The 24,149-nt window shown below is 51.3% G+C and overlaps 1 protein-coding gene across 1 annotated transcript in view; it reads left to right on the top strand.

The window, feature by feature from the left end:
* Positions 1 to 24,149, top strand: part of LOC132581821 (A.superbus venom factor 1-like) — a 138,095-nt gene that overhangs the window by 37,616 nt on the left and 76,330 nt on the right. Inside the window, exons 10-17 of the mRNA XM_060253234.1 lie at positions 8,104 to 8,250; positions 10,932 to 11,144; positions 16,327 to 16,521; positions 17,450 to 17,611; positions 17,724 to 17,853; positions 18,535 to 18,606; positions 19,955 to 20,155; positions 21,758 to 21,869. Of these exons, the coding sequence (XP_060109217.1) occupies positions 8,104 to 8,250; positions 10,932 to 11,144; positions 16,327 to 16,521; positions 17,450 to 17,611; positions 17,724 to 17,853; positions 18,535 to 18,606; positions 19,955 to 20,155; positions 21,758 to 21,869 (1,232 nt within the window). The remainder of the gene's footprint in view (positions 1 to 8,103; positions 8,251 to 10,931; positions 11,145 to 16,326; positions 16,522 to 17,449; positions 17,612 to 17,723; positions 17,854 to 18,534; positions 18,607 to 19,954; positions 20,156 to 21,757; positions 21,870 to 24,149) is intronic.

Here is a 24,149-nt window from a genome sequence, read left to right as displayed (position 1 = left end):
GCTCGGGCTTCCGTCCGGCGTAGAGCCCCACGTACCATTTCCTCGCGGCTCCCTTGAGTTTGGAGGCGATGTGGTCCACGCGGCTCGCTTCCGTGGGGTAGCTTGCCCCCCAGTGCATGAAAAAGTTGTTGCACTGGATGGTGAAGTACTCCACCTTGTCCCCATCGAAGGTAATTTTCAGCTCGCGCGTCCCACCGCCCTCGCCCCCCCCCCCGGCGGTCCTGGTGGAGGACCTGCCGGCACGGATCCAGTCCCGGGGCCGGTGCCGGGACTGCGGGTACCGCTGGGGCCGGCGCCGCCGCCGGGACGGCTGGTACGGCGAGGGCCGGTGGTGCCGCCGGAATCGGTGGGGCGGGCGCCGGCGGCACGACGGGGCCTCCCCCTCCGCCGTCAGCTGGGACGGCAGGGCCCGGCACCGCTGGTGGGACGGGTCCTCCTCCTCCGGGAGGGCCGGCCGGTACCACCGGTCCGGCTCCTTGCAAGTCCCGGATCTGGTCGCGGATCATGCCCAGCTGCAGCTGCATCTCTTCCGCCATCTCCACGCGCATCCCGTGGACCTGGTCGTGGATGTCTCTCACCCAGTCGAACAGCTCGTTGTGGAGCGCTCGGGTCGGGTCCCCTCCTCCAGGGACCGCTCCTTCGTCTCGGTCGATATCCATCTCGTCTCCCCCTCCACCGGTTGCAAGCACCCGGTATCTCTCGTCCGCCGCTTCCATCAGGGCGGTTGATTTCCGCAGGCTCCAACTCCGCGAGGGGAAGGCGTAGGTGGAGAAGGGCGCCGGGACTTTGACTTTGCGTCTCACGGCGGTTACTCCCGGTTCTAGCGGCCTCTCCTCCGGTGGCGCGCTGGGCTCTCTGTTGTCTGGAGCCTTTGCTGCCATTCAGCCAGGTTGCCAGTTCGGATTAGTCCCAGTATAAAGGGATCAGTGTTATAATGTCAGAACTGGAAGAACTTCAATCGAGGCCCAAGGCTCGTTACAAAGTATAGGCGTTTATTGAGAACTGCAGAGCTGAAGGTACAAGATAACACTGATGCCGAGGCCTGGCATCCGTTACATTTTATGTGGTTATTGTAACAATAATAAAACGATATTTCACACGGCCAGAGACAGTCGTCTGTTTCTCAGGGTCTGTTATCAGGAAAGGAGGATGGCATCCCGCTGTGAAGGCCGGAGCGGCCGGGCTTCAAAGGCCACCCGCAAATGTTACCCCCGTTATCTGTCAAGCTCTAGTGAACACCGCTTGTTTGAAATGCAGAGGAATTTGGGTTAGTGATGCAAAGCGTGGCACATAGGGTTAATATCGTGTTACAGCATGGAGTCGGTCTGGCTAGCAGCATACAGGAAAGTTACAAGTTCTGACAGATGCAGGAAACTCACAAATACCACCCCCTAAATTCACAGGACCCTAATTGCTGTCAGATGGCCATCTAGCCTCTGCTTTAAAAACCTCCGAGGAAGGAGAGCCCACCAGCTCCCGAGGAAGAAGCCTGTTCCACTGAGGAACCGCTCTAAACTCACAAACCCCTCCCCCTAAATTCACAGGATCCTCATAGTGTCAGATGGCCATCTAGCCTCTGTTTAAAAACCTCCAAGGAAGGAGAGCCCGCCACCTCCCAAGGAGGTAGTCTGTTCCACTGAGGAACCGCTCTAAACTCACATGCACCTCCCCCTAAATTCACAGCATCCGCATTGCTCTCAGATGGCCATCTAGCCTCTGTTGAAAAACCTCCAAGGAAGGAGAGGCCGCCACCTCCCAAGGAGGAAGCCTGTTCCACTGAAGAACCGCTCTAAACTCACAAACACCTCCCCCTAAATTCACAGGACCCTCATTGCTGTCAGATGGCCATCTAGCCTCTGTTTCAAAACCTCCAACAAAGGAGAGCCCACCACCTCCCAAGGAAGCCTGTTCTACTGAGGAACTGTAACGTACTCAGACGGGAGACGTGAGTAGGGCAACATTCTTTATTAGGAGCACGTTGCAAGAGGGGGAACACGCGTTCCGGGCCCCACTTATGTACAATTCCCGGTACAGCCTTCTGGACAGGTCAGGCCAATCCTGACCTGTTAACTTCCCGCCACAGCTGGTGATTGGCGGGGGATTCCGCGCCCTACGCGGGAGCGCCTGGGACAGCTTACCGATACACTACACCCCTCCCCCCCTGGTTATTGTACATAGTCCCTGAGATAAGCGGGAGGTCGGCGCTCCCTGGTGGACCGCCTTGGGGGGTCCTGTGGGGGAGGCGCGGCTTCTGCTGCTGGTGTGTCTGTGGGCAGTGGCGCGGCCGGGGGCTGCTGGTCTGGTTCCGTGGGTCTTTCGGGCTCTGCCGGCCCGGGCGCTTCGTGCGTCGGTATAAGGGGTGTTGCGGCCGCGTCCTCCGGTCGGGCCCTGGTTGGCTCTACCCCGGGTCTTGCTTCCTTTGTGTCCGCTGGTTCCTCTGGTAGTGTGCGGCGGCGTAGCTGGTCTATGTGCCGCCGTACGACCTGGCCCCCCTCGGTTGATACCTCATAGTGGCGGGACCCTGTTACTTGCAGCACTCTGCCCGCTACCCATTCGGGGCCCCTAGCATAGTTCCGGGCGTATACCGGATCGCCCGCAAAGAAACCCCTGGCCGCGTCCCGGACCACGGGGCTCCCTCGAATGTCTGAAGCCCTGTCGGAGTGAAGCTGGTCAAGTCTGGTTATGAGCTTGCGCCCCATGAGGAGTTCCACCGGGCTGACCCCCGTGACCGGGTTGGGAATCACTCGGTTGTCAAACAGGAAAGCCGCTAGCCGGTGTTCCCAATCCCCCTGTACAATTCGGCTGAGGGCTTCTTTTGTAGTGCGCACCATGCGCTCAGCCTGACCGTTGGTGGCCGGATGGAACGGGGCGGACCTTATGTGTTTGATCAGGTACCTCTGGAGAAACGCCTGGAATTCTCCCGAGGTGAAGGCCGCCCCGTTGTCCGAGACAATAGTGTCTGGAATGCCGTGGGTGCATAGTGCCCTGCGCAGTGCCCAGATGGCGGAGGCAGAGGACATGGACGCTACTGGAAAAACCTCCAGCCATTTGGTGTAGGCGTCCACAATTATCAGGAAGGTCTGACCCTGGAATGGCCCCGCGAAGTCGAGGTGGAGTCTCGACCACTGCTTCCGGGTGGACTCCCACCGTGTGGCGGGGGCGCAGGGAGGTTCAGGCCGCGACTCCCGACACGCCTGGCACCTCCGGACCCAGTTCTCGATCTCCTGATCCATCCCCAGCCACCAGACGTAGCTCCTGGCTAAGGCCTTCATTCTGACTATGCCGGGGTGGGTCTCATGTAGAACACGTTTTTGTAGCGGGGGCGGGACCACCACCCTACTTCCCCATAAGAGGCACCCTTTGTGGGCTGCTAGCTCCTCCCTCCTGGTTTTATATGGTTTGAATTCTTCCCCCATGTTCCCTTCTGGCCAGCCCCTCACCACCCAGTCGAGCACCCGTGCCAGTGTCTTGTGTTTCTGGGTGGCCTTGGCGACCTCCGCTGCGTGGAGGGGCTGTTCCGGGAGGCTCTCCACTAGCATTACGTGGTGTGCGGGGGCGGGGTCTGGACCCACTTCTGGTAGCGGCAAACGGCTGAGCGCGTCCGCGTGACCCATTGTCTTGCCAGCTCGGTGGACCAGTGTGTACATGTACGAATTTAGGAACTGGTTCCACCTCAGTACCCTTTGGGACAGTATTTGTGGGGTTTGGTGGTCCGGCACTAGCAGACCCAAGAGCGGCTTGTGGTCGGTGGCGATAGTGAACCTCCGCCCATAAAGGTAATCATTGAACTTATGTACTCCTGCCACGATGGCTAGAGCCTCTTTATCAATCTGAGCGTAATTGCGCTCTGCCGGCGTCAGCGTGCGGGAGTAATAAGCTACCGGCACCTCCCTCCCATCCGGGAGTTGGTGCCCCAGGACTGCGCCCACCCCGTATGGCGATGCGTCGCAAGCCAGTATGACCGGGAGGCGCTCATCAAAGTGGTGGAGCACCGCATTAGAGACCAGTGTGTCTTTAACCGCCTGGAACGCGGCGGCTTGGCGTTTGCCCCATACCCAAAGGGCGTGTTTGTCCAGCAGCCGGTGTAGTGGTTCTGCCATGGCTGCCTTGTGTGGGAGGAACGTGTGATAAAAATTCAGCAACCCCAAGAAACTTTGGAGTTCCGCTTTGCAAGTGGGGGCCGGGGCTTGTACAATGGTCGTGTTTTCTCCTCCGTCGGGTGGATCCCTGCTGCGTCTACAGCGAACCCTAGGAACTCCACCCGCGGAACTCCCAGTAAGCACTTTTCCCACTTGACCTTGAGCCCCGCTGACTGGAACCGGCGGAGCACTTCTCGGAGGCGGTTGTTGAATTCCTCGGGGTCTGGGGCGGCGATCAAAACATCGTCAAAAAACGGTTGGACTCCGGGGATTCCTTTAAGGAGAGCGTCCATTATGCTTTGGAAAATCCCCGGAGACACGCTCACCGCGAACTCCAGCCTCCGCACTCTGAAGGCCCCCCTGTGCGTGACAATGGTTTGGGCCTCTGCCGTTTTGTCATCTACCGGGAGCTGCTGATAGGCCTGTGCCAGGTCCAGCTTCCCGAAGATCTTTGACCCCGCTAGAGCTGCCAGAACGTGGCTTACTACCGGTACTGGGTACAGATTGTCTTGAAGTGCCCTGTTTATGGTGCACTTATAGTCAGCACAGATCCGCACCTCTCCGTTAGGCTTGACCGGTGTGACTATTGGGGTCTCCCACGTGGCGTAGTCTACTGGCTCTAGTACTCCTTGGGCCGTTAGCCGGTCCAGTTCAGCCTCTATCTTGGGCTTGAGGGCGAATGGGACCCTTCTGGCCTTGAGCCTGATTGGTCAAATCGTGGGGTCCAGCGGTAGGGAGATGGCCGGCCCTTTGTAGCTCCCCAGGGACCCATCAAACACGTCAGGGAACTCGCGGCATACCTCCCCGACCCCACTGGTGGATAGGATTTGTCCCACCCCTTCCAGCCGTATTCCCAGGGGTTTGAACCACGACAGCTCTAGTAGGGTGGTAAGCTGGCGCTTGACCACCAGAATGTCCAACAGCCCCCTGAAGGACCCCCACTCGACATGCACCCGGGCCCACCCCGCGATCTGAACCGGGTTCTTCTGAAAGTCTCTTAGAACAAAGTCCGCCGGTCTTGTCTGAAACTGCTGCCCGGGACACAGATTCCTCAGGGTCTCCTCCGATATAATTGAAATGGAGGAGCCCGAGTCCACCTCCATTTGGCATGGGGCTCCCTCTATTAGGACCGCCATTTTGATTTTGTTGGGGATGCTCAGGGGCAAGTTCAGTACCTGCAAGGTCGTGGATGCTGTGGAGTGGAACTCCGCGGACTCTTGGTGGGTGGTCGGCCTCCGACGGCTGGGCCTGGTCTGGCAGGCCCTCGCGATGTGGCCAGTCTTCCCGCAGCTCTGGCAGTCCCAGGTCCGGTACTGGCAGTCCCGTCTGTCGTGGGGGTCGCCGCAGCTGGCGCACTTGGTGGCTGAAGACCTCTCCGACGCTGGGGGTCTTTCGGGCGCTTGGGGGCGCTGGGATGCTCGGTTGGGTGGCCCAGCTGGGCGGCGCAGCTGGTAGGCTTCTCCCTCTTCCGGGCGGTCGTGGTCCAGCTCCTCGTGGTGGACGGCGTCCGTCCGGGCCTTGGGAAAGGTCCTCGCCGTCCTCTCGAACGCCACGGCTTCGCTGAAGGCGTTCTGGAGGGTGAGCTCTTCCTTGGCAAAGAGCTTCTGCTGGAGCCTCTCGTCGCGGAGGCCCCACGTGAAGCGATCGGCCAGGGTCTCCTCTAGCTGAGGGAAGTTGCAGTTCCCGGCGATCCTGCGTAGGGCCGCCAAGTAGTCGGCGGCCGATTCTCCTGCAGCCTGGTCCCTTCTGTGGAACAGGAACCGGCGGGCCACCCGTGAAGGCTGAGGCAAGAAGTGGCCGGTGAGGAGTCTGATGATGTCCGTGTAGGACTTCTCCGTGAGGCGGGCGGGGGCCGAAAGACCTTTGGCGATCTCGAATGTGGCCGCCCCGCAGACGCTCAGGAGGACGTCCCTCTTCATGCTGTCCTCGGTGATCCTGTTGGCCCTCAGGTAGCATTCGACCCGTTCCGAGTAGGACTCCCAGCCCTCTGGATTTGCGGGGTCGAACGGCTCAACGTGACCGGTGGTTCCACCCTGGTTGGCCATGGTCGTGGCCTGGTGGTGCCCTTGGTCTCCGACATAGCCGATGAGGCTAGAATCCCATCCTCGTCGCCACTGTAACGTACTCAGACGGGAGACGTGAGTAGGGCAACATTCTTTATTAGGAGCACGTTGCAAGAAGGGGAACACGCGGGCCGGGCCCCGCTTATGTACAATTCCCGGTACAGCCTTCTGGACAGGTCAGGCCAATCCTGACCTGTTAACTTCCCGCCACAGCTGGTGATCTGCGGGGGATTCCGCGCCCTACGCGGGAGTGCCTGGGACAGCCCAGTCGCCTCTGCGCATGGGCACGTATGGCTTGCCGATACACTACAGGAACCACTCAGGAAGTTCTTCCTAATGTTGAGCTGGAAACTCTTTTGATTTAATTTCAACCCGTTGGTTCTGGTCCTACCTTCCGGGGCCACAAAAAACAATTCCACCCCATCTGCTATATGACAGTCCTTCAAGTACTTGAAGATGGTGATCCTATCACCTCTCAGCCGCCTCCTCTCCAGGCTAAACATGCCCAACTCCTTCAACCTTTCCTCTTAGGCCTTGGTCTCCAGACCCCTCACTATCTTTGTCGCCCTCCTCTGGACCCGTTCCAGCTTGTCTATATCCTTAAAATGTGGTGCCCAAAATCGAACACAATACTCCAGGTGAGGTCTTTCCAGAGCAGAGTAAAACTATTAAAAGTAAAAAAAAAAAAAAAGTTTTTTTTGGCTTTTAGCAGTTCTTTCAGTATTTCCCGATAACCATCAATGATCTTCAAAGATGCTGCAAATATTGCAATGACAACGATCAGTCCTAGTGGAGCATAAGCCCTCTCGCCCACGCAAACTGACTGTACTATAGAATTGCACAGAAAGGAAAATCCTAGACGTTGTATGCAAGCCAGAACAGTTCAGTTTTACAGGCCCTGTGGAATATGGAGGGGTCCTGCAGGGGCCTGATAGTTTCCAGGAAGGTGTTCCGTAAAACAGGCACTACCACCAAGAAGGCCCTGGAGGAACTCAGGCAGGCCTTTTTTAGCCTGGGGATAGAGCAGAGATTTTGAGCTCCCAAGGGGAAAGGCTGTCCCAGGCCATTAAGGTTGCCAAGTCCAATTCAAGAAATAGCTGGGGACTTTGGGGGTGGAGCCAGGAGTCTTTGGGGATGGAGCCAGGAGACTTTGGGATATCCATCGTGGTCCAATCTTTTTGAAATTTGGAGGGTATTTTGGGGAGAGGCACTGGATGCTATGCCGCAAATGTGGTGCCTCTAACTAAAAAAAAAAGATCTCCCAGAGCCCCAGATGCCCTCAAATCAATTCTCCATTATACTCTATTTGAATCGGTCTCCATGGGAAATAATGGAGTGCCCAGCAGACATTTTCCTCCCCCCACCCCCGCTTCCTGATAACCCTGAAGCGGGGGGAGGGTCTCCAAACTGGGAGATCCCCTGCCCCCACCTGGGGATTGGCAACCCTACAGGCCATATAGGGCTTTAAAGGTGGGCACCTTGAACTGGATGCATGCCTCAATTTGCCTTGGGGCCATGCAGGAAACTGTGTGTGCACTTGGTTGTGGCTTTTTAAAAGGAAACACTTTCTCCGTGAAAATACCAATTGTTGGAGGGATCCAGTTTCGAAGACCAAAACTGAAGGGAGGTCAAAGGGTTAAAACCTTTCCTCTTTTCCTCTGCACAGCTCTGGGGCAAATTGAAGCTGCCCTGGAGTGCAGTTTGCAATGGACAGACTAAGAGTGTCATCACTGTTGTGTATCTCATCTGGCTGAGCCCACAAGATCCGTTAAACCTATTTTGAAACTAGATAAACCGTCATAAGGAGCAGTGCAATGACATTTCGATGTTCCAGATGAAGCGGAGAAGTGGAGGTGTCTGTGTTTTATGCTGGTTCTTTGTGATCTTCTGATTTCTTTCAGGTTTTTGTCACCAACCCTGATGGCTCCCCAGCTTCGAATATCCCTGTGGCATTGGAGCCCATGGCAGCTCAGGCAGTTACCCAGAACAATGGAATGGCCAAACTTATCTTGAACGCACCAGTGGACGAACAACAGCTAAGAATTACTGTGAGTTGTTCTGAGATGGTGCCGAGTTTCATAAGAACATAAGAGAAGCCATGTTGGATCAGGGCAATGGCCCATCCAGTCCAACACTCTGTGTCACACAGTGGCCAATATATATGTGTGTGTGTACACACACACAAACAGAAACACATATATATATACTGTGGCTAATCGCCACTGATGGACCTCTGCTCCATATTGTTATCTAAACCCCTCTTGAAGCTGGCTATACTTGTAGCCACCACCACCTCCTGTGGCAGTGAATTCCACATGTTAACCACCTTTTGGGTGAAGAAGTACTTCCTTTTATCTTTTTTAACCTGTCTGCTCAGCGATTTCATCGAATGCCCACGAGTTCTTGTACTGGGAGAAAGGGAGAAAAGGACTTCTTTCTCTACTTTCTCCATCCCATGCATAATCTTGTAAACCTCTATCATGTCACCCCGCAGTCGACGTTTCTCCAAGCTAAAGAACCCCAAGCGTTTTAACCTTTCTTCATAGGGAAAGTGTTCCATCCCTTTAATCATTCTAGTTGCCCTTTTCTGCACTTTTTCCAATGCTATAATATACTTTTTGAGGTGCGGTGACCAGAATTGCACACAGTATTCCAAATGAGACCACATCATTGATTTATACAGGGGCATTATGATACTGGCTGATTTGTTTTCAATCCACCTCCTAATAATTCCCAGCATGGCGTTGGCCTTTTTTATTGCAATCGCACACGCTCATAATACATGATTAAACCAACGCAGCTGGAAAAAAATGTTCCTTTCACTCCCCCCACACTGCCTGCTGTAAAAAGATTAAAAAAAAAACACAGTTCATAAGAACCTAAGAGAAGCCATGTTGGATCAGGTCAATGGCCCATCCAGTCCAACACTCTGTGTCACACAGTGGCAAAAAATTTTATATATACACACACACTGTGGCTAATAGCCACTGATGGACCTCTGCTCCATATTTTTATCTAAACCCCTCTTGAAGATGGCTATGCTTGTGGCCGCCACCACCTCCTGTGGCAGTGAATTCCACATGTTAATCACCCTTTGGGTGAAGAAGGACTTCCTTTTATCAGTTTTAACCTGGCTGCTCAGCAATTTCATCGAATGCCCACGAGTTCTTGTATTGTGAGAAAGGGAGAAAAGTATCGTACTTCTTTCTCTACTTTCTCCATCCCATGCATTATCTTGTAAACCTCTATGTCACCCCGCAGTTCCTTGGACGCAGATGCCTTTCTGCTGCTCCAACTTGTGTTCAAACTTGCATTTAGCAACTTGGGTGGAGTTCAAATTTCCAGCTTGCCTCCAAGAGAGTAAGGGATTGCCAGCCCGGGGTTCCTCACGGTTTCTGTCCTTCGTCAGCCTTTTACTCTCAATATTTTATCCTGGAGCCTCAGTACCACATTTAACAACTTGGATCAGCGCATGTTAATTGCTCTTTCTGTTTCTGGCTCTCTCTTCCAGCTGCATTGGTTTAATCATGTATCATGAGCGTTTGTTGAATTCAGTACTATGAGTAGTTAACAAGTTATTAATGATGATTATTGCTACATATGTAGGTTGCATATACGTTCAAACAGGGCTGTTTTGTAGAAAAAGCCCAGCAGGAACTCATTTGCATATCAGGCCACTCCCCCCCCGATTTCACCATTGTTTTGCAGAGGGCTTTTCTTGTAGAAAAACTCCAGCAGGAACTCATTTGCACATTAGGCCACACCCCCTGATGCCAAGCCAGCCAGAACTGCGTTCCTGTACATTCCTGCTCAGAAAAAAAGCCCTGCGTTCAAATATCGATTGACAGCAAGTGGGCATTTATCACTCCAATGTTGTAATAGTTGTTGATTGCTGCCCTGAAACCACTCCAGTGATCCCATTTCTGATCTTGGACCTTGGACCAGCCCTACAGGACTATGCAGACCATACAGAAGGACTTGGGATGGAGAAAGTAGAGAAAGAAGTACTTTTCTCCCTTTCTCACAATACGAGAACTCGTGGGCATTCGATGAAATTGCTGAGCAGACAGGTTAAAACGGATAAAAGGAAGTACTTCTTCACCCAAAGGGTGATTAACATGTGGAATTCACTGCCACAGGAGGTGGTGGCGGCCACAAGCATGGCCACCTTCAAGAGGGGGTTAGATAGAAATATGGAGCAGAGGTCCATCAGTGGCTATTAGCCACAGTGTGTATGTGTGTGTGTGTGTATATATATATATATATATATATATATATATATATATATATATATATATATATATATATTTGGCCGCTGTGTGACACAGAATGTTGGACTGGATGGGCCATTGGCCTGATCTAACATGGCTTCTCTTATGTTCTTATGACTTGGTAGATGTTCATTTTCCCAGGATCGGGACCCATTCTTCCTCCCTGCATCTCAAATGTTATTCTCCCCTTCCCCCAGCAGAACATGGAGTACAGTTTCTGTTTTCTTTGTGATGGAATTATAAGCAGGGGTGGAATTCTAGCGGGAGCTTCTTTGCATTTTAGGCCACATCCCCTTGATGCAGCCAGTCCTTCAAGAGCTTTTGTAAGCTCTTGGAGGATTGGCTACATCAGGGGTGTGTGGCCTAATATGCATAGGAGCTCCTGCTAGAATCCCACCCTTGGTTATAAGGATGCCACAAGTGGTTTGAGATTTGGCTAACATGGCTCTCTCTTTTAGGTCAAAACCAGACATGAGAAACTCCAGGAGAATGCACAAGCTAGCAATACCATATTGGCCAATGCCTACCAGACCCACAGACAGTCTGGGAACTATCTCCATTTGGCAGTCGCAGCAGGGGAGCTGAAGGCTGGTGATACCTTGCCCATCAATTTCATTGTGAAGACCCGTAGCCTGCCTGCGATGGACCAGATCCCTTATTTCACCTACATAGTAAGTGCAGGGAGAGATCCAAGGGCCAAATCCCTGTCTCCTGAAGCCAGTTTGGTGAAGTGTGCAGACTCTTATCTGGGAGAACCAGGTTTGATTCCCCACTCCTCCACTTGCACCTGCTGGAATGGCCTTGGGTCAACCATAGCTCTGTTATCTGGGAGAACCGTGTTTGATTCCCCACTCCTCCACTTGCAGCTGCTGGAATGGCCTTGGGTCAGCCAGAGCTCTCTTTTCTGGGAGAACCGGGTTTGATTCTCCACTTGCAGCTGCTGGAATGGCCTTGGGTCAGCCATAGCTCTCTTATCTGGGAGAACCGGGTTCGTTTCCCCACTCCTCCACTTGCAGCTGCTGGAATGGCCTTGGGTCAGCCAGAGCTCTCTTATCTGAGAGAACCGTGTTTGATTCCCCACTCCTCCACTTGCAGCTGCTGGAATGGCCTTGGGTCAGCCAGAGCTCTCTTTTCTGGGAGAACCGAGTTTGATTCTCCACTTGCAGCTGCTGGAATGGCCTTGGGTCAGCCATAGCTCTCTTAACTGGGAGAACCGGGTTCGTTTCCCCACTCCTCCACTTGCAGCTGCTGGAATGGCCTTGGGTCAGCCAGAGCTCTCTTATCTGGGAGAACCGGGTTTGATTCCCCACTCCTCCACTTGCACCTGCTGGAATGGCCTTGGGTCAGCCAGAGCTCTCTTAAATGGGAGAACCGGGTTTGATTCCTCACTCCTCCACCTGCACCTGCTGGAATGGCCTTGGGTCAGCCAGAGCTCTCTTAAATGGGAGAACCGGGTTTGATTCCTCACTCCTCTACTTGCACCTGCTGGAATGGCCTTGGGTCAGCCATGGCTCTCACAGGAGTTGTTCTTGAAAGGGCAGGTGCTGTGAGAGCCCTCTCAGCCCCACCCACCTCACGGGGTGTCTGTTGTGGGGGGAGGAGATATAGGAAATTGTAAGCCACTCTGAGTCTCTGATTCAGAGAGAAGGGCGGGGAATAAATCTGCAATTCTTCTTCTTTTAAAATTCATTATGCCCTCTAGAAGGAGCCGTGGTAACTGAAGACTCTATAGGGCTGAAAATCCTTATGTCTCCAGGGGAACCATGCTGTAGTAGCTGATGCCTTGCCCAAAGAAAGGGAGTGAGATGGCAATGTGTTGGCTAAGGGCTGAACTACAGATTACACAGCGTAGTCAGGGTAGTCCGAAAACATGGGTGGGGAGCAGTGTTCCCTCTAAGCTGAGTTAGTGTGAGCTAGCTCACAGATTTTTAGCCTCCAGCTCACACATTTTTGTCTTTGCTCAGGAAGGATAACCCCAGAGCACACTAATGGATGCAGGAGCTTACAACTTTGATGTCAGCAGCTCGCAAAGTAGAATTTTTGCTCACAAGACTCTACAGCTTAGAGGGAACTTTGGTGGGGAGGAAAATGTCTGCTGGGTACTCCGCTGGAAATAGTGGATAGGGGCACCTTTTTGGGGGGCTCATAGAATTGGACTCCCTGCTCCAATCTTTTTGAAACTTGGAGGGTGTTTTGAGGAGAGGTGCTGGATACTATGCTGAAATTTTGGTGCCTCTATCTCAAAAAACAGCCCTCCCTTGATCCCCAGATTACCTATGGATCAATTCTCCATTATACCCTTTGAGAATCAGTCTGTGTAGGGAAGAATGGAGTGTCCAGCAGACATCCCTTCCCTCCGCTTTCTGATGACCTTGAAGCAGGGGGAGGGCCTCTAAACTGGGGGATCCCCTGCCTCTACCTGGAGATTGGCAACCCGACCAGCAGAACTGTTCCTTGGCTAGAAATGCTTGAGGATCTGGGTGTGGATCCTGGTGAGGGTGTGGTTCAGGGAGAGGAGGGACCTCAATGGGCTATAATGTGAGACAGCCCTCGCTCCAAAGCCACCATTGTCTCCAGGGGAACAGATCTCCAATCAGTTGTAATTCCAGGAGACCTCCAGGTCCCGTCTGGAGTTTGGCAACCCTGGGACAGTGCTATATGTTTGTTTGATGGCGGAGATGGACGTTCTAGCTCAGGGGTCGCCAGAGCTGCTAAATGTAAGACCTACATAGAATAAATGTCAGATGTTTGAGGGAAGGAAGGAAGGAAGGAGGGAGGGAGGGAGGGAGGGAGGAAGGGAAGGAAGGAAAATAGATTGGGGAAGGAGAGGTGGAAAGAAAGCAACTTTAAGTGCATTTTCCAAGTTGCAAGCTGGCTTGGCTTAGAGAAATGATCTAAAGAGACAAATGCCTTCTCCAAGCCAGCTGATGGGGTGGTGGGAGCTTCAAGAGCCACACTATATGTGTGAAAGAGCCACATGTGGCTCCCTAGTCGCAGTTTGGCCACCCCTGCTCTAAGCTGTGGATTTTTCTGAGCAAAAATTCTACTTTGTGAGCTACTGATGTTAAAGTTCTGAGCTGCTGCATAATTTAGCTTGCTCTGGGGCCATTTTTCCTGAGCTAAGACAAAAATGTGTGAGCCCAAAAACTTTGAGCTAGCTCACGCTAACTCAGTTTAGAGGGAACGTTGTTGCAACCCCCACTCACCAGGCTGGGCACACGTTAGACCTGATCTTTGCGGCCGGGGTTATGGTGGACAGTGTAACTACGGAAGCGGTGCCATGGTCGGACCACCTCGCTCTCAGGGCTCGCATGGACATTCCACTCCAAACCTGCTTAGGCGAAGAGCCGATTATGGCTCGTCCGCGGAGCCAAATCGACCCGGAACGGTTCCAGATGGCTCTACGGGATCCCTGGCCCTCTGGCGATTCCCTCGATGACCTGACTGAGACCTGGAATAGCCAGCTCTCTAGGGCCATTGATGAGATCGCACCTCGACGCCCTTTGCAACCTCGAACTAGGCTGGCTCCGTGGTATAACCCGGAATTATGCCAGCTGAAACAAGATCTCAGACGGCTAGAGAGGCAATGGCGGCGTACTCGAGACGAAGCGACTAGAGCACTTTATAGGGAATTTATGAGGTCCTATGAGATGGCAGTCAAGGCCGCAAAGAAGACGTACTTTGCGGCTAAGATTGCGTCTGCAGATTCACGCCCGGCACAATTGTTTAGGATAATTCGGAATCTCACTACATTGCCACAAGGCAAACCAAACGTTGAGGAATTAGAGATAGACTGTGAGGCTTCTGCGAAATATTTTGCAGACAAAGTCCAATCGCTCCGCCACGACTGCCCTGCCATATTGGATACAGTATGTAAACTCGAGGCTCCGTGCCTGTCTTTTGGTTTGATCCTGGATTGTTTCGACCCTCTCAACTTGGAGGAAGTTGACAGAATCCTCTCTGCGGCACGCCCAACAACTTGTGATCTGGACCCATGCCCCTCCTGGCTAATTAAAGCTTGCCAGGAGGAGCTAAGATGTCCTATACGGGACATCATAAATAGATCTCTTTTGGAGGGTCTTTTTCCAACCTCTCTGAAGGAGGCAGTGGTCCGCCTTCTCCTGAAAAAGGCTACATCAGACCCGTCTGAATTGGCGCATTACTGGCCGGTCTCAAACTTGCCCTTTTGGGGCAAAGTTATAGAGAGGGCCGTGGTGCTGCAGTTGCAGAGTTTTCTGGATGACGCTTCCACCTTAGATCCTTTTCAGTCCGGCTTCCGCCCGGGCCACGGAACGGAGACAGTGTTGGTCGCTCTCATGGATGACCTCCGGCGACATCTGGATCGAGGCGGTGTGGCGGTATTGCTGTTGCTAGACCTATCGGCAGCGTTCGATATGGTCGATCACCGGCTGCTGACCCGCCACCTCACCGACGCAGGGATTCAGGGGTTAGCCTTACAGTGGCTTTCCTCTTTCCTTGAAGGTCGGGGACAAAGGGTGGCGATTGGGGGAGAACTGTCCCAGAGGCACCTATTTAATTGTGGGGTGCCCCAGGGGGCAGTTCTCTCACTGATGTTATTTAACATCTATATGCGCCCTCTTGCCCAGATTGCTCGGAGATATGGGCTGGGTTGTCACCAGTACGCTGATGACACCCAGCTCTATCTATTGATGGGCGGCCGGACTGGCGATGCCCCTGTAAACATGGACCAGGCGTTGCAAGCCGTGGCTGATTGGATTAAGCTGAGCGGGCTGAAATTGAACCCAGCGAAGACAGAGGTCCTTTGTCTAGGTTGCAGTGGTCCGGAAGGAGGGATCTCCCTTCCAGCTTTTGACAGGGCGCCATTGGTACCAGTGCGTGAGGTCAAGAGCTTGGGAGTGCTACTGGAGTCTTCCCCGACAGTGGAGGCCCAGATAGCAGCTACTGCCAAATCCGCCTGTTTCCATCTTAGGCGGGCGAGGCAGTTAGCCCCCTTCCTGGAACGCGGTGACCTGGCAACAGTGATCCACGCGACGGTCACCTCGAGGTTAGACTACTGTAATGCCCTCTACATGGGGATGCCTCTGTACCAAACTCGGAAACTGCAGCTAGTGCAGAATGCAGCAGCCAGGCTGCTAGTGGGACTACCTCGGTGGGAACGTGTGCGGCCTAGGCTGCGGGAACTGCACTGGCTGCCAATTGTATACTGAGTTCGTTACAAGGTGCTGCTTATTACCTTTAAAGCCCTATATGGCCGAGGACCTGCCTACCTTAGGGACCGCCTCTCTCCATATGTTCCCCAGAGAGCACTGCGCTCCAGCTCACAAAATCTTTTGGAAATCCTTGGACCTAAGGAGGCCAAACTAAAAACAACCAGGGAGCAGGCCTTCTCTATAAAGGCACCCCAATGGTGGAATCAGCTACCGGAAGAGGTGTGGGCCCTACAGGATCTTAATCAGTTCTGTAGGGCTTGCAAAACGGCCCTCTTCCAACTTGCCTTTTAAGATGGAACCAGAAATCGACACCTAGCCATTTTGTATAAACTGAAATTGTAGCACCATTTTATTGTTTTTAGACTAATTTTAATGTTAACTTATATATTGCATTTATTCATGTCACTGTTCATAATTGTATTATTTTGTCTTATTGTTATATCCTGATAATGCCTTGTAAGCTGCCCTGAACCTGCCTCGGCGGGGAGGGCGGGGTATAAATAAAAAGTTATTATTATTATTATTATTACAAGCCCCATGGAATGCAAGGAATCACCAGGATCTTTCCTAGCTCTGAGCTGTGTGAATCTGGCATTATCCCAGTCCTTGTGCGTTGGCCTCTTTTGTCTTCCCACCCCACTGTCCTCTTGTTCTCCCTCAGATCATGACCAAAGGCAAGATCTTCAAGACCGGGAGGCAACTCAAGGCCCCAGGGCAGAATCCGGTGACAATGTCTCTGCCCATCACCCCAGATCTCATCCCTTCTTTCCGAATTGTGGCTTACTTTCAAATTGGAAACAATGAAATCGTGGCCGATTCTGTCTGGGTGGATGTGAAAGATACCTGCATGGGAACGGTAGGTAAAACTGCTATAACCAGAAGGGAAAGAAAAAGAATGCATAAATTCCAAAAATGGTGAATTCCACCCCTGTCCAGATTTGTTTCAATGCTGATTAGCAATTATTACCACCTAGGAAGTCATTGTTAGATAAGAACATAAGAGAAGCCATGTTGGATCAGGCCAATGGCCATCCAGTCCAACACTCTGTGTCACACAGTGACCAAAATAAGAACATAAGAGAACATAAGAGAAGCCATGTTGGATCAGGCCAATGGCCCATCCAGTGCAACACTGTGTCACATAAGAACATAAGAGAAGCCATGTTGGATCAGGCCAGTGGCCCCTCCAGTCCAACACTCCGTGTCACATAAGAACATCAGAGAAGCCCTGTTGGATCAGGCCAATGGCCCCTCCAGTCCAACACTCTGTGTCACATAAGAACCTAAGAGAAGCCCTGTTGGATCAGGCCAATGGCCCATCCAGTCCAACACTCTGTGTCACATAAGAACATAAGAGAAGCCATGTTGGATCAGGCCAATGGCCCATCCAGTCCAACACTCCATGTCACACAGTGACAAAAAAACCCAAGTGCCATCAGGAGGTCCACCAGTGGAGCCAGGAGGGCCAACAACAGAGCATAGGCTGAGGTCTTCCTCTGAGAAGAACATCAGAAGAGCCCTGCTAGGCCATACCAGTGGCCCATCTAGTCTAGCATCCTGTTTCACAAAATGGCCAACCAGTTCCTCTGGAGGGCAAAGAACAAGGCATAGATAGACACCAAGAGCTAGGGAAGTACTGTTGTCAGGGCAATCATTGTGTGGGAAATGCACAAGACGTCTTAGGACTTAAGATTCTGGTCCAAGCTCATCTTCCCCACAAATACTTCCAACCAGACACTTTCCCTATCCCAGATCTGGCCATCACTGTCACCTTTGTTCAACAGCTGGTGGTAAAAGGTGCGACTAAGGCAGACGACAAAATTCACAGCCCTTCAAAGAGCATGAAGATCAAGTTGGAAGGTGACAGGGATGCTTATGTTGGCCTGGTGGCTGTTGACAAAGGCGTCTACGCCCTCAACAAGAAGTACAAGCTGACCCAGGCCAAGGTAAGGCAGGGCATTCCCCGTGGCGGGAACACCCAGCACTGGTCATCTCCAACCTTGGCATGTGCTCAGTCTGCTCTGGTTGGTTCTCTCATTTGTTTCTTTTGCCCGGCAGATCTGGGACACCGTGGAGAAGAGCGACATCGGGTGCACAGTGGGCAGTGGCCGCAACAACGTGGGAGTGTTTGCAGATGCCGGACTGGCCCTGGAAACCAGCAACAGGATCTCCACACCCCAAAGAACAGGTACTTTTCCCGTTTGTTTGGGTTTTTTACATAATTTCCGTAATTATCCTGTCTTGCCTGGACTTAAGGCCAAGTAATGAATAGAAAATAGAGTTGTAGAACCAACCAGAGGCCTGGAAACAGAATTGTAGCAAAGCATAAGCATTAACATGACACACTAAATGAATGCACAATTACATAGTAGGATCCTACTATGGAGAGCCAGTTTGGTGTAGTGGTTAAGTGTGCGGACTCTTATCTAGGTTTGATTCCCCACTCCTCCACTTGCACCTGCTGGGATGGCCTTAGGTCAGCCATAGCTCTGGCAGAGGTTGTCCTTGAAAGGGCAGCTGCTGTGAGAGCCCTCTCAGCCCCACCCACCTCACAGGGTGTCTGTTGTGAGGGAGGAAGTTAAAGGAGATTGTGAGCCGCTCTGAGACTCTTTGGAGTGGAGGGCGGGATATAAATCCAATATCTTCATCTACCTCACAGGGCGTCTGTTGTGGGGGAGGAAGGTAAAGGAGATTGTGAGCCGCTCTGAGACTCTTCAGAGTGGAGGGCGGGATATAAATCCAATATCTTCATCTACCTCACAGGGCGTCTGTTGTGGGGGAGGAAGGTAAAGGAGATTGTGAGCCGCTCTGAGACTCTTCGGAGTGGAGGGCGGGATGTAAATCCAATATCTTCATCTACCTCCCCCAGATCCAAAGTGCCAGCAGCCAGCAAGACGCCGACGCCGCTCTTTGCAGCTTCTGGACTCCAAGGCCAGCAAAGGTACGTGGGAAGGAGAGATCCATCAACCTCTATCATGTCACCCCAAGCGTTTTAACCTTTCTTCATAGGGAAAGTGTTCCAAATCTTTAATCATTCTAGTTGCCCTTTTAATTTTTAATCCTTCTAGTTGCCCTTTTCTGTTTCTATCCAAGTGCTGTGGTTAGGTTAAGTGCAGGGTTATGAAGGATGATCTGTTTTAGATGTATTTAAATGGTTTAAATGGTTTTATGAATGTTTAGCTGTTTTAGATGTATTTAAATGGTTTAAATGGTTTAAATGGTTTTAGATGTATTTAAATGGTTTATGAATATGTGTGTTTGATGTGTTGGTATGTTTGTGGAAGAGCACCTCATTTCGTTGCTCTCTTTTTGTTGAGAACAATGACAATAAATTTATCTATCTATCTATCTATCTATCTATCTATCTATCTATCTATCTATCTATCTATCTATCTATCATCTATCTATCTATCATCTATCTATCTATCTATCTATCTATCTATCTATCTATCTATCTATCTATCTATCTATCATCTATCTATCTATCTATCTATCATCTATCTATCTATCTATCTATCTATCTATCTATCTATCTATCTATCTATCTATCATCTATCTATCTATCTATCTATCTATCTATCTATCTATCTATCTATCTATCTATCTATCTATCTATCTATCTATCTATCTATTTATCTATCTATCTTTTTCCAATGCTATAATATCCTTTTTGAGGTGCTGTGACCAGAATTGTACACAGTACTCCAAATGAGACCGCACCATCGATTTATACAGGGCATTATGATACTGGCTGATTTGTTTTCAATTCCCTTCCTAATATTTCCCAGCATGGCGTTGGCCTTTTTTATTGCAATCGCACACTGTGTTGACATTTTCAGTGAGTTATCTACAACGACCCCAAGATCTCTCTCTTGGTCAGTCTCTGCCAGTTCACACCCCATCAACTTGTATTTGTAGCGGGGATTCTTGGCCCCAATGTGCATTACTTTGTACTTGGCCACATTGAACATCTGCCACGTTGACGCCCACTCACCCAGCCTCAACAGATCTTGACAGACTGTTCTGTCACTGGAATCTAAATTTGTACCATTTTGCATCCTAAACCACTGTCTACTAGCTATATGTAGCTCTGCTCACTGTACCTCATTCCTCGTCTGAGGAAGTGTGCATGCCCACATGAAAGCTTACATTCTGAATAAAACTTCGTTGGTCTTAAAGGTGACACTTGACTCCTACTTTGTTCTAAGTCTTCCAGTTTCTTCCTCGTCTGCCTTAAAGTGGTGTCCTTCCAGTCCCCCTGATGTTTCGTTGGGGCTTGTGTGTTCCAGTGGCCCAGTATCAGGACCGGCTGCTGAGGAAGTGCTGCGAGGACGGGATGCAGGACAACCCCATGGGCCACAGCTGTGAGAGGCGGGCGGAATACATCCTGGAGCAAAACGAGTGCAAAGCTGCCTTCCTGGAGTGCTGCCAATACATCAGGAGCCTCCGCGACGAGAATGCCCGGGAGGAAGAGCTAATCCTGGCAAGAAGCAAGTAGAGGGTTGGGGGTTTCTTTTGAAGATGGAGGAGGGATACAGTGTAGGGTTGCCAACTCTGGGATGGCACATTCCTGGAGATTTGGGGGTGGAGCCTGAGGAGGGCTGGGTTTGGGCAGGGGAGGGGCCTCAGTGGGACATGCCATAGAACCCACCCGCTAAAGGAGTTGTTTTTGCCAGAGGAACTGATTTCTCTTAGACTACGTTTGGGTGGCCAAACTGTGGCTTGGGAGCCACATGTGGCTCTTTCACACATATTGTGTGGCTCTCAAAACCCCCACTGGCCTGTTGGCTGGCTTTGAGAAGGCATTTCTTTCTTTAAATCACTTCTCCAAGCCAAGCCAAGCCAGCGGCTTGGAGAATGCATTAAAGTTGCTTCCTTTCCACCTCTCCCTCCCCCAATCTATTTGCTTTCTTTCCTTTCTTTCAATTTTTCCTCCCTTCCTTCCTACATCTGACGTTCATGTCTTGCAGCTCTCAAACATCTGACATTAATTCTACATGGCTCTTACGTTAAGCAGGTTTGGCCACCTCTGAACTAAGTCCTCCACAGGGTTTTCTCTGAATAGCAACTGTCTCCAGGTGGGAAGTTTGGCTGGTACGTCTCACAGACTTGCAGGAAGAGAGCTCAGTTTATTTTTTTGAAGGATTTCTCATTGAGACCTGCCAAGGTCTGGGGCCTTAACGGAGCCTTATAAGCAAAAAGACAGAGGGGGAGGGAAGGAAAGATACGGGTGTCACAAGAGACACAGAAGCAGACACCCAGCTGTGGAGAAAGGGTTCCACACAAGAACCTGTCCATCTGCCAGGGCAATGAGAAATTTTCCCAGCTGGCCACATATCACCTTAAGAGCCCCATGGTTCAGAGTGGTAAAGCTGCAGTACTGCAGTCTGAGCTCTCTGCTCATGACCTGAGTTCGATCCTGGTAGAAGCTGGGTTCAGGTCGCCGGCTCCAGGTTGACTCAGCCTTCCATCTTTCCAAGGTCGGTCAAATGAGTCCCCAGCTTGCTGGGAGGAAAGTGTAGAGGACTGGGGAAGCACCTCTCCCCCTCCCTCTCCCTCCCTCCCTCCCTCCCTCCCTCCTCCCTCCCTTCCTTCCTTCCTTCCTTCCTTCCTTCCTTCCTTCCTTCCTTCCTTCCTTCCTTCCTTCCTTCCTTCCTTCCTTCCTTCCTTCCTTCCTTCCTTCCTCCCTCCCTCCCTCCCTCCCTCCCTCCCTCCCTTCCTTCCTTCCTTCCTTCCTTCCTTCCTTCCTTCCTTCCTTCCTTCCTGTCTTGCAGCTCTCAAACATCTGATGTTGATTCTGTGCGGCTCTTATGTTAAGCGGGTTTGGCCACCCCTGGTTTAAACCATCTACAAACTGGTGGGATCCCAGTGCTGGTGTCTCCACGGTGTTCAGAGTACAAGAAGCCCCTAGATTCCTTCCGCCTTAGATCTCTAGAGTCACCAGCCATGGGTGGATAGCCCTAAATGCACCGACGGTTTAGCCAGTCCCTCCCTTGCCTTGAAAAAGCAACACTGCGAACAAACCACACACACACATACACAACACACACACACAACACACACGGTTAAACTGCTGTCTCTTGATTTCCCAGATGACATCGATGACAGTTTCTTAGACGATGACGCTTTTGCCTCCAGAACCGAGTTTCCTGAGAGCTGGTTGTGGGAAGTGAAACATCTGGATGAACCTCTCAATGACCAGGGGTACCTTTTTCCTTCTGCAACGCAGCACAGTCAATTGGGGTGTCGAACTCATTTGTTTTGAGTGACAGATCTGACAAAAATAAGACCTTGTCGGGCTGGGCCGTTTTGGGCCAGACCACGGGTTTTAAGGTTTAGGTAGCAGAGAGCCATGTGGCGCAGAGTGGTAAAGCTGCAGTACTGCAGTCTGAATTCTCTGCTCACGACCTGAGTTCGATCCCGGAGGAAGCTGGGTTCAGGTAGCTGGCTCAAAGTTGACTCAGCCTTCCCTCCTTCTGAGGTCGGTCAAATGAGTCCCCAGCTTGCTAGAGGGAAAGTGTAGAGGACTGGGGAAGGCAATGGCAAACCACCCTGTAAAAAGTCTGCCATGAAAACATTGTGAAAGCAACGTCACCCCAGAGTCGGAAACGACTGGTGCTTGCACAGGGGACTACCTTGACCTTTTTAGCAGAGTTATAAACTTAGAGATATGAACTTTTAAAAGGACACAAACACAACTACTTGAAGGGCTGTCATATAGAGGATGGTGTGGAATTGTTTTCTGTGTCCCTGGAAGGTAGAACCAGATCCAATGGGTTGAAATTAAATCAAAAGAGTTTCCGGCTCAACATTAGAAAGAACTTCCTGACTATTAGAGCAGTTCCTCAGTGGAACAGGCTTTCTCAGGAGGTGGTGGGCTCTCCTTCCTTGGAGGTTTTTCAACAGAGGCTAGATGGCCATCTGACAGCAATGAAGATCCTGTGAATTTAGGGGGGAGGTGTTTGTGAGTTTCTTGCATTGTGCAGGGGGTTGGACTAGATGACCGTAGAGGTCCCTTCCAACTGTATGATTCTATGAACTAAAGATTTTTTTTAAAAACAAAACAAACTTAAAACATGCTTAAAACATTAGCACTTTTTGGTGTTAAAGGTGCTTTCTTTGTATTTCTCCCATGGGATCCAGGGAAAAGGAAGCTCTGGCTCTTTCCCTTCCTCCTCAGGGACCAGGAGGGGGAGGAGACTCAGCCAATGGAGAAAATAGAGGCTTTGCTCTGTAGCTCCTGTGCGATTGAGCCAGCCTGGCAAAGCAAGCTGTGATGCAGAAGAAAGCAAGAGAGAGGCAGAAGGAAGCAGACAAGAGCCAGTTGCTCTGGGGCCTAATAGGAGGCCTCTGGGGGCCTGATTCGGCCCTCGGGCTGCATGTTTGACACCCCTGCTAACCAGCCATTTGAACTGGTCCCATTCTCTCTCCACACAAGATGCTGAGTACTGTAAGGAGGGTGTCCAGGTGGTGGTGGTTGTTCAATTTATATGCCACCTCTTCCGACATTTATGTCCTCTAATACTACAGAGTTGTGCATCGCACACTTCTTCACACCACAAGTGGTGCTGGCAGGGGAATGGGGAAAGTGTTGAGTGCTGCACAGTTCCCACCAATGAAGACTTCTGTGTTGAAATCATATCGGATTTATTCAGTGAAGGAAGGTGTTACAATTCCAAGATGTTGTCTTGGTAGGGTTGCCAATCCCCAGGTGGGGGCAGGGGATCCCCCTGGTTTGGAGACCCTCCCCCCGCTTCAGGGTCGTCAGAAAAAAGGGGGAGGGGAGGGAAATGTCTGCTGGGAACTCTGTTATTCCCTATGGAGATTTATTCCCATAGAAAATAAAGGAGAATTGATCCGCGGGTATTTGGGGCTCTGGGGTGGGCTGTTTTTTGGGGTAGAGACACCAAATTTTCAGTATAGCATCTAGTGCCTCTCCCCAAAATACCCCCCAAGTTTCAAAAAGATTGGACCAGGGGGTCGAATTCTATGAACCTCAAAATAAGGTGGTGCCCCTATCCTTCATTATTTCCTATGGAAGGAAGGAATTTAAAAGTTGTGCCGTCCCTTTAAATGTGATGGCCAGAACTCCCTTTGGAGTTCAGTGATGCTTGTCACAGCCTTGATCTTGGCTCCACCCACAATGTCTCCTGGCTCCACCCCCAAAGTCTCCTGGCTCCACCCCCAAAGTCCCCAAATATTTCTTGAATTGGACTTGGCAACCCTATGTCTTGGAGGGGCTGAGTTTCCCAAACTCAAGGAGGCCATTATAGCTTAGTCCAGAGCGTTAACAAATTTAAGCTTCGAGCACCTTCTCTCTAACAATGAAGGGCCCTCCGTCGCCTCTTGTTATGCAGCAAGTTATTCCAAAAGGGAAAGTCTCTGAGTGGTGACTGACCTTCAGTGCCGAGCTGTGCCCCCTCCCCTCAGGATGGGAAAAGGCTACAGACAAAACAGAGGTGATTTACAAGCAGGGCTTTTTTC

Source organism: Heteronotia binoei, chromosome 13, assembly GCF_032191835.1.
Source record: "Heteronotia binoei isolate CCM8104 ecotype False Entrance Well chromosome 13, APGP_CSIRO_Hbin_v1, whole genome shotgun sequence".
Taxonomy (NCBI): domain Eukaryota; kingdom Metazoa; phylum Chordata; class Lepidosauria; order Squamata; family Gekkonidae; genus Heteronotia; species Heteronotia binoei.
Note: the sequence above shows the minus strand (reverse complement) of the source record. Positions and strands in the feature narration are given on the sequence as shown.